This window comes from Vanellus vanellus, assembly GCF_965231255.1.
Source record: "Vanellus vanellus genome assembly, chromosome: 14".
NCBI classification, from domain to species: Eukaryota; Metazoa; Chordata; class Aves; order Charadriiformes; family Charadriidae; genus Vanellus; species Vanellus vanellus.
Window position 1 is genome coordinate 6,265,201 of NC_138919.1, and position 9,673 is coordinate 6,274,873.

The 9,673-nt window shown below is 48.6% G+C and overlaps 1 protein-coding gene across 1 annotated transcript in view; it reads right to left on the bottom strand.

Moving 5' to 3' along the window:
- USP7 (ubiquitin specific peptidase 7) overlaps positions 1–8,312 on the bottom strand; it is a 77,802-nt gene extending 69,490 nt beyond the window's left edge. The window contains exon 1 of the mRNA XM_082490595.1: positions 7,687–8,312. Within this exon, the coding sequence (XP_082346721.1) occupies positions 7,687–7,768 (82 nt within the window). The 5' untranslated portion in view covers positions 7,769–8,312. The remainder of the gene's footprint in view (positions 1–7,686) is intronic.
- Positions 8,313–9,673: the final 1,361 nt, after the last annotated feature.

Here is a 9,673-nt window from a genome sequence, read left to right on the forward strand (position 1 = left end):
CAGCCATTTTAGGAAACAAATTTACACCGCTAATCCCTGCCTGATCTATCTAACAGTAAGAATATTAACCCACTAGGATGAATGTGGAATGTAAAACCTTTGCCAAGTTTTAGTAGGCATTTGCACCTTCATACTTTTATCAGAATCTCCATCAAAGTTCTGCCAAACTGTATCGGGGATGTTAGAAAATAACTCAACAAAACATATGGAAAGGAAAATCTCTGTTGTGAACAAACACAAGCTTTTTAAACACAGCTCAACAGAAATTAATCCAATTGTTGTATTAGTATAATATCACATTTAGAGCCCTAAAACAAAATTTTCCTTAAATCTTTACAAAAACACACACGCACAGCTGGAGATGCCATATTTTTTAAGAACATCCTTACAGTTGCTCCTTGTAAAATCACCATAGGATCAAGCTTAGAACCATGGTGAACACCAGTGATACTCCTACACATCTTTTCCTATTTACACTAGGAAAAGTGAAATTATGAAAAATGACCTTAAGAATTTTCAGAGATTTCTGCATTTAAAATAAGTTCTACCAGAGTGCATTCAATCCCTTAACATACGAAATATAGAGCTCCAAGTTCTGTTTTTCAGCACTCTTATGACATTTCATATCAAATTGGTGTGACTGTATTAAAAAAAAAAAAATCACCTCTCCTCAGCTGCAAAACACTGCAGTATTGTAAAAAAAAAAAAAAAAAAAATCTATTTTGAACTTTCTTCTCATAGGACACTCCAGCTCACTATCCACATGGTCTTCCTCTGGCTTGAAATATGCAAGTTGTGCAAGTTAAGGTACTGGTTTCGATGCGGAAAACCCCGAGATGTTCAGGACACCTGGAAGACTGTCTATCTCCACATATCAGCATATACACAAGAATAAGCTGAGGTACTAGTGTTTTCCCCAATTTAAATAGGATGCTCCTGGCACATCCTCTCTGGGCAGCATCACTCTGGAGCTCACTTTACAACTGCAGTCAGGGAGGACTCCAGGTTTGCAGACACTGAACAGCCTACTAAGATGTTTGATGTTATAAAGCATGATGGTTTTGTTTAAGTCTTCACTGTTAAATGGGTCAGGAATGACTTCTTTTGGTAATGTTTAAAACAGTTGCCAAACAGCAATTAAAAACACAAACTGAGATATGCTATACTGATTACATCACAGAATTTTAGTTTTATCAAAATTTACCACTTAGTTTTAATCTCCATATTTTTAAGGGATATGCAGATGCTGTTACGCTGAACAATCAAGCTGCGTTATTCTAGATACATAGTAAATCCAATATAAAACAGTCTTCAAATGTGGTTTTATATTCTGAAGAGAATCCCAAAGATTCCTCGGCACTATGGTAAAAGACTAACACAGTCTTTGTCTTTCCTAAATTGCAAATATTTAGTATGGTTTCAATATTTTCAAAATCCACCTACTAATTTCCAGAAGCTTAATTATTTCTAGTTGACAAAATCTCAGCCTTCTAGGGAAACTAGGCAAATCCAAGTCAGAATAAAGCATTATTTCCAAGCTGACCATTCCTCATTTAACTGGCAAGTCATTCAAACTCCATTCAATGTTTCTAAACTTACAGAGCTTGTTTTACTACAGTCAGTAAGCCAAGCTGAAAAAAAATTGGTTTAGCAGAAATATTGAAATGTGTTAAGTCTAAGCCTGCAACAATATGCACAGATACATTATGCTACAACTGTTGCCACTGATTTGGTGCATTCTTACTCTTTTTGCTAGTGTATCAAATTAAAATGGGAAAACCATTGGAGCAAAACACATTATCTTAAGCGACCAATAAAAAAAAGTTTCAGAAAACAGCATTGCATATTTAATAACTTAACAAATAAGACAGCCAGTCTCCAGCCCCCAATCTACTTGCCAGGACACTTTATAACAAATGTCAATCCTGTTGCTGGTAATGTCAAACTAGCACACAGTGGATTTTATATATATTAATATACATATGTATTTGATGGGAAAAAGCACACTTGCTATGGCTTACTAATGCCTTTTATTGTAAGCCACACAATATTTCACTCCTTCACAATCAACGTTCTACAGCCACAAGAGACAAAGTTAAATTAAAGCAACTGATCTGAGACACCTCAAAGGAAAAACTAAAGCAAACAATGCCCTATTTTTACTATCATTTAAGAAAAATTGGATGCTTCAGAAGCTCTAAACCAGTTCACTTTCACCCTTACCCCAAATATTGAATGATGTCATGCAAGATGTACTGGCTAAACTGGTTTAACTGCTACAGGCTAGATGCACTGTTTAGATTTTCTTGTGATAAATTATTCTGCAGTAATGAAACTGATTCAGCTAGTCTCAAACAACTATCTCCATCTGTTTTTTTAAAGTTTGGGCTTATATTACTTTTACACACAGAACTTGCTACTTTTCTTAGTATAGCTACCTAGTAATGACAGGGAGCAGATTTTGCTTCTCTTCTGAATTCAGTCAATAGAATGGAACAATTGGAGTGGAGTAAAGAAGTCTGATCCATATAGTTCATCCTGAATAGCACACTATCTATGCTTCCCTCTGAAATTTACACACATTTTCCACTATTCCACTATTTCCACTTCACAGAAAGTTTACTAAATCTGATGACCTATTGAACAGCCAGTTCATGAAGAATGCAGGGAAGAAACTCTAGATATAGCACTCTTCAAAAGTCATCGTTGCCGCTCTCAGTTGGCATGAAGTGGCTATCTGAGAACGATGCAATGCACATCTTTACCCAAGGCCAAGCATGCTGTTTCCAGAGGAATTAAACATTGTCATTACTGGGAATAAGAGGCCAGGCCTGGTTCTTTGCCCTAGGTATATAACCTCAGGATTAACTTAATTTTGCTGCTTGTCTGCTGCATCAGCATTTTTATCTCCCCTCACTTCAGCATCATCTCTTTCATGGAAAAATGTCAAGGCTGGAGAGGGGAAGGGGCAGGAAGAACATATAAAAAAGCCACAGTCGTATGATGAATTTAGTCTGCATATTCTCCTCTCAAACATACAGCCTCACTTTATCACAACCTGGCTAGAAGCAATACAGAAGTCGGTGAAGAAGCTCAGGTAAAAAGAGGGATACAAGCCTTCAGGAGAAAGGCATGGAAGCAGGCAAAAAAAGAAATGAACACCATGTTATGTATGCAAATTATATTAAATTGCCAGGAATTGAGAATACTAATGAGGACAAAATACAAGAGGGAAGTAAGGATTCAGAAGGCAGGAAAAAAAAAAAAAAAAAAACCAAACAAAACACAAAACACTTGAGACCAGTATCACACAGTGGGTCAGAAATCTAGTAACTTCTACCAGTACTGAGCAAAGCAGGAATGAACAGCAAGTAACACAGACCTTTCATTGCATGGAAACAGCAGGAAAGTGCAGTTTTAAACCTTTCACATACACACACAGACACATCAAATTTTTTTGTTGTCATTGTTCTGTGTAAATATCTTGCATAATTTCACCTAGAATTCAAATCCCAACTTTAAATTGCCTTAACTAGGGAAAAACTTAGAAGACAGCATCACCTGAGAGGCTGCAGAACTGACACAAGGAGAACACAAGTGTGCAACCTCAACTCCCAGTCACTGCATGTTCACAGACTGTGACACTGTCTCAATAAACTTGTGCTGGCTACTTCGGGAGAGAAACTTCCATAATGCGAAACACGTACGTAAGGAACTATGGGCAGAGGCTGAACCTACAAATACCAGATTCAAACTATAAACAAGGGTAATGTATAGTTATTAAGCTGCAAATGAGACTGTCCATGAAAGAACTTCATGAAATATGTAACTGTAGATTTGGATAAAGCCAAGTTCTTTGAAGTTCAGACACATTTGTGAAAAGACGTTACAGAGGAAGCATATATAAAGTATCGGGACTTGGATTCAATTACACTTTCTAGAGCAACTCACTAGCAACTAAACAGCCGTAATTCTTTGCATGACAAAGCAACCCCCACACCCTACTTACAGTACAGAAAAACTATTATTTTTTTCCACTAAATTTATTTAGCATACAAATAAACTCTTCAGCATTTCTACAAGATAATTTACTAATCGCCACCCTAAACTGTTCATTTATCTAAAACTTGGGCACCAACAGCTCATGTGCACACTCCCACTTTGTTTCGGCCCAAAGGGCAGCCACAGCAGCCAGAATCACATGCTTTTGTGCAGCAATGGATGAAGGGTGCACACAAAATCCGCAACTAGTGACAGAATTTGGCCAGATAATTGCCAGTATCCATGCCACCTCAAGCAGGGCTTCTTGTTGCTTCCTGCCTTAATGCCAAACCTTCTCCACATTCATACAACACTAAACAGGGCTGCAGGGTGAACCAAATTAAAAACCTAAACTACATTTTAAAACCCCACTTTTTGTTTTTAATTTTGATGACTTTATAGTCACAGGGAGGTGCACTAACCCAGTCACTGGTGCGGCACATGAGATGAAGACGAGTAGTAGCAAATGCTGCGCTTGTCCAACTGCACTCTCCGCTAGGGAAGCGGCTGCCTTCAGCCGAGGGGACGCAACCTCTTCTGACAGTTCTCACGAATTTAAACTTTCTCTGTCCACACATCACTACTGCCAAGTCTCAGTAAGGCTACAGCTGATTACAAACAACATCCACAGGTAACATATGACTAAATACACAAAGAGGCGATTTGAAACACTACAGCATTCTAGCTAATGTATTGCAAGTGGGTGATCAATGCATCCCACCTGGTCCCACTGAGCAGGTACCTGACCCTCATCAAGGCCATCATTGCTTCTTTCCTTCATGATGCAGAGATTAAGTATTTTTTCTTCCTAAAGGAAACATCTTCCTCCCTCCTGAAGTCCAATAGCCCTGTCTAGTACTACTTTCATTTACACAAAGTGTCCATAAGGTCATCAAGGAAGAGTAAATTAGTCATAAGGGAAAGGAGAAAAACAGGGACGTGGGAGCAGACGCTCAAAATACCATATCTGACTTAATCCTAAAGAGTTTAATTCCACACTTTTATTACTATATCTGAAACAGTTATTTCACTCATCAAAAACTGTTCGTCTAGTACAGCTGTACACAGAATAAGCAAACCTCCACATAATTCAAAATAAAGATGTGCAATTTTCCACTGCACATTCTTCACATACCTCCTAAATCTAACGTGATCACTCACTGAAGAATGCCATCCGACACTGTTCTGTGCATGTTAAAATTAAGCTAACTACATGTTATTAAATATTTTCCTCACTGCTTGAAATCACCTCTCAAGAAAGCAGAAACACCCATACATTACGATGATGAACACTCTTTTACACACTAAAGGAATATACACCCGTGATGTCACCTTTTATTAAAAGTTAGCATCAAACTGATCTCTGCAACATTGTAAACTTAACACAATTCTCAAGAAAAATCAAGTATTCAAAAAAGAACTCCAAAGGCTAAACTTTTTTGGTTTTGTTTTTGCATAAATGGACGGTTCTGTAAACTCCAACAAATTAGCACGTTCATAGTATCACCCAGAATCAGCCGTGTACGGCCTAATAGATGTCAAATAGATTGCTGAGATAATGCTGTATTCTCAACATCACTATGTTGATATACGCAGAGACTCCTTCCTCACACCTCCAATGGAGGTGGCCACCAGCGTAAGATTTCCACAACTATCAAAGGGACTTCCACATGTATTTTGGACTCCTCTATCCCCACTGACAGAGGGAATGCAATCCAGAGAAGTTCAGGACACCTTAAACTGCATAAAGATGTTCAGTGTTTCAGTGTGCCCAGCATGGTAAAGCATCAAGCCCATAAAAATCAAAATAAAAACATTAAATACAGTCAATATCCTAGAGGACTTGAAAAGGACATAGAGAAAAAAGCAGACAGCTAAAGGCTATCAAACAATCTGCTGGAAAATGTAACCCACAAGATGCTAATATTTGTATGCATACAAACAAAATAGGAGGTATATTTTACATCACCTCCTTTTACATATTTGTCACACAGTATATAAACACCAGTTTGGAGATTTTTCTAAAACAAAAAGAAAAACGGTTTCTCTGATAGTAACTAAGTTTTAGCTATTATTTTATGAAATGGAGATTTATGTTTAAGAAAACAAGGCTTTATGTAATGACCTTCTAATCTTGAAATGTAATCTCACAGTCACTGTGACAAACTTCCACTAAAACACCTTTTCTCCTCCTGATTTCAATGGCTATTATTTAGCAGAAAGGTACATTTGCTAAGTCGATTGTAATGTTTCCAAGCAAAATATCTTCTGTTGGTGAATATTTATGTCGCTGTTGATTAAAACGGCCGTAACAGAACCGGCATCTTCGCAGCGAGGCATTCTGAACGATATTTAGGTAGTTGGTAGGTTTGACCTCCAAGTCAAATACCATCACTACGAGCAGCATAGCGTGGCTGCCCTTCCTTAGGGAACAAAATCCCACCGTATGTTTGCCCAAAATAATTTTACATCGTTGAATTCAGGCGGAAGATGTTGTTCAAAGGGGGAAGGGGAGGAGGAGGAGCGGGGACAGTGTATAAAAATAACACCACAATGCAAAAAAAACCCAAAACAACAACAACAAAAAACAACGCTAAAGGCACCGCTGGAGACCACACCGGACGGGAGAAGGGAACAAGCCTGAAAATGTAGTGCCTCCTTTATGAAACCAGCGCAACTGCATGACGGTGCAGGATCCGGGCCGAGGGCTGTGCAGGCGCTACACATGGCCAGCGCAGCCCGCCGACCCCGCGCTAGGCCCGGCCGCCAGCCGTTCCTGTAAATAACCCTCAGAGGAGGGTTAATTAAAAATGGCGAGCAGCGTGGCTGCCTGCATACAATGAGCGGCCGGGCCGCGCCGCCCCGCACGGCCCCGGGCAGGGCAGGGCTGGAGCCCACCGCCCGCCCCGCGGCGGGAGCGGGGGACGCCGGCGGCGGGCCGGGATAGGCCCCATTGCCCAGCGCTCGGGGGCCGGGCAGCCCTCGGGACAGCCACCCCCCTGCCCCCAAGAACGCCAAACCCTCCCCCGGCATCACAACTACTTTAAGACGGAGCCCTCTCCCCCCACACCAAGGCCGGACGGACCTCCCTCGGGGCGCGGCTGCGCGCCCCCGCCGCCCCCACGGCCTCGCCGCCCGGCGGGAGGCTGCCGGTGCCCGCCAGGCCGAAGGTCCGGGCTCACGGCCGCACGCCTCGCCCCGGGGCAGCGGGTCCCCTTTTGTAGCCGCGCTTCCCCCGCACCCTCCCCCTCCCGCCATGCAAATTCCTGCGGAGCCCCCCCGGGCCGCCTCCCCCGGCCCCGCACCGCCGCAACTTTCCCCGGCGCGTGTGTGTGTCGCGTGTCCCCCCCCACCGCGCCCCGCTCCCGCCCAAGCGCCGCCGGCCAGCGCTCCCCGCGCCCCGGGAGGGGCGACCCCGGCTTGCCGGGGCTGGCCGCGGCCGGGCACCGGACGACGAGCTGCGGCCGGCCCTGCTCGCAGCGGAGGAGAGGGAGGGCCGGGAGCGTGTTTACCGCGAAGGGAGGACGGGAGCTCGCCGAGGGGGACGCGGCGGCGGGGGAGCCCCGGCAGCACGGCAGGGGGGCGCGGGGGGGGAAACTCTCCTCAGAGTTGAGGGCGCGGGGCCCTGCCCGGCCCTGGCCTTACCTTCCATCTCCATGTCCTCGGGCTCGCTCAGCTGCTGCTCCCCGGGCTTCTGGTGCTGCTGCTGCTGCTGATGGTGGTTCATGTCGGGCTGCGGCTGGGGCTCGGCGGCGGCGGCGGCCTGGGCCTTTCCCGCTGGGGGCTGCAGGCCTGTGTCGGGAGGGGAAGGGGCGGAGGAGCGGCGGGGCCTGGGCAGCGGCCGGGAGTGGGCACCCGCCTCGGGGGGCTGCGGCTGGGCTCCGGCGGGCAGGGAGCGGGCAGCCGGCGGAGGCAGCGAGACGCGCACGTATTTGCTCGCTATTCGCCCAATCTCGGCGGCGGCACCCGGTCTGGGGGGAAAGGGGTGGGGAGGAGGGACCGGCCGGGGGTGGCGGCTTCCCCGGGGGCCGGAGGGGAGGGGACCGGGAGGAGGGGAGGGGGTGAGGGGGGGGGGGGACGGGAGATCAGGAGTCAGGGCCCGGCGGCGACGGCGCCCGGCGCTTCCCCCTCCCCCGGCGAGGTGTCCCCGGCGCTGCGAAGTCGGGGAGGCGCCGCGGGGCCCCTCCTCTGCCCTCCCGCCCCCCCCAGCGCCCCGGCACAGCCGCTGGCCGACGCCCGGCTCGCTGCTCCCGGCCCGCCGGCCGCCCCCGTTGCCTGTGCCCCGGCGCGCTGGTGCCGCTCCGCCGCCGCCAGCGCTCTCTGTCTCAAAATGGCGGCTGCGGTAAACGCCGTGAAATGTCACATCCGCATGAGGGGCAGCCCAGCGAGCCGGGGAGGGGGAGGCAGCGCCGCGGCCGCCCCGGGAACAGCAGCCGCTGCCGCCGCCGCCGCCGCCACAGGAGGCCGGAGGGGCGGGGCCAGAGGGGCCGGGCCCGGGCGCCGGCGGCGCCGCGGCCTCCCCGCAGGCCGCCGCCACCTGCGCGCAGCCCGGCCGCCGCCGAGGGTCCGTCCCCGCGCGGTCACCGCTGCCCGAGGCGCCGGAGCCCTCCCGGCCGCTGCGGCGGAGACCCGCTCCTCCTCCGGCCCGGCGCGGCGCAGGGGCTCCGTCTCCACCTGATGCTCGCCTTTGCGGGAGCCCGGGCCCGCCCGCGCCGCGCCCCGCCGCCGCCGCGCGCCTCCTGGCGGCCGAGGGCGGCGCCCCCCTCAGCCGGGGCCTGCAGGGGGGCTGCGGGCCTCCTCAGGGCCCGCTGGGCTCCCTCCGGGCTTCGGGAGGCTTCCGGGCCCTCTGCAGACACGCTGAGGCCCTTGCGGGGCTGTGGTGCGGGGCCTGGCAGGCCCCTCTTGGGAGCCGGGGCACGGCCAGGCGGGGGGCACCCGCGCTGGCCACATCTGAGGTGACTCCTGACAGGGCACCCGCATCCCTGGGCTGCCGCACTTTGTGGGGCACAGGCAGGCAGGTGAAGGACGTATTTGTATGACGTGGAAAGAGAGAAATCTGCTGTAAACAAGACTGTTCCTTGCCTGGATGCCACTGGTCGTCATGTGCCTTGTATAGAGGACATGGTCCCTCTCAGGGAAGAGTCCTATCTGTTTTCCTCTGATGGAAACCCTGCGGATGTATAAATACCACCTGGCTGGTCCAGTTTGGGGTCAGAGCAATGGAGGGAGCAACTTCACTGAGGGGTGAAAGAGGAGTTGGGAGGCTGTGGAGGGTTGCATTAAACAGCCCGGTATTTACTTCACGGCCCTGGGGAGCCCAGGCAGCAGACAGTCTCTGAAGGGAAGGGCTCAGGATGTGCAAAATCAGGCCTCCTGAGGGACTGGAAACGTACCCGAGCAGACGGTGCTGGTCTGACTGCAAGCAGACAAGTGAATTAGAAGTTTATTTTTCTAGTTTGTAAAACGAACAAATCAAAACCAATCTGGGGGACAAGTCCAGCCTGTCTGGGCTCCAGCTGGCCCCTTCTCAGCAACACGGGGAGCCTGCAGGGGTGGGTAGGAGGGAAAATGGTTTCTAAGTCTGAAGCACCACCTTAGTAGTAAAACTCCAGGGCTAGAAAGAGGAAACATA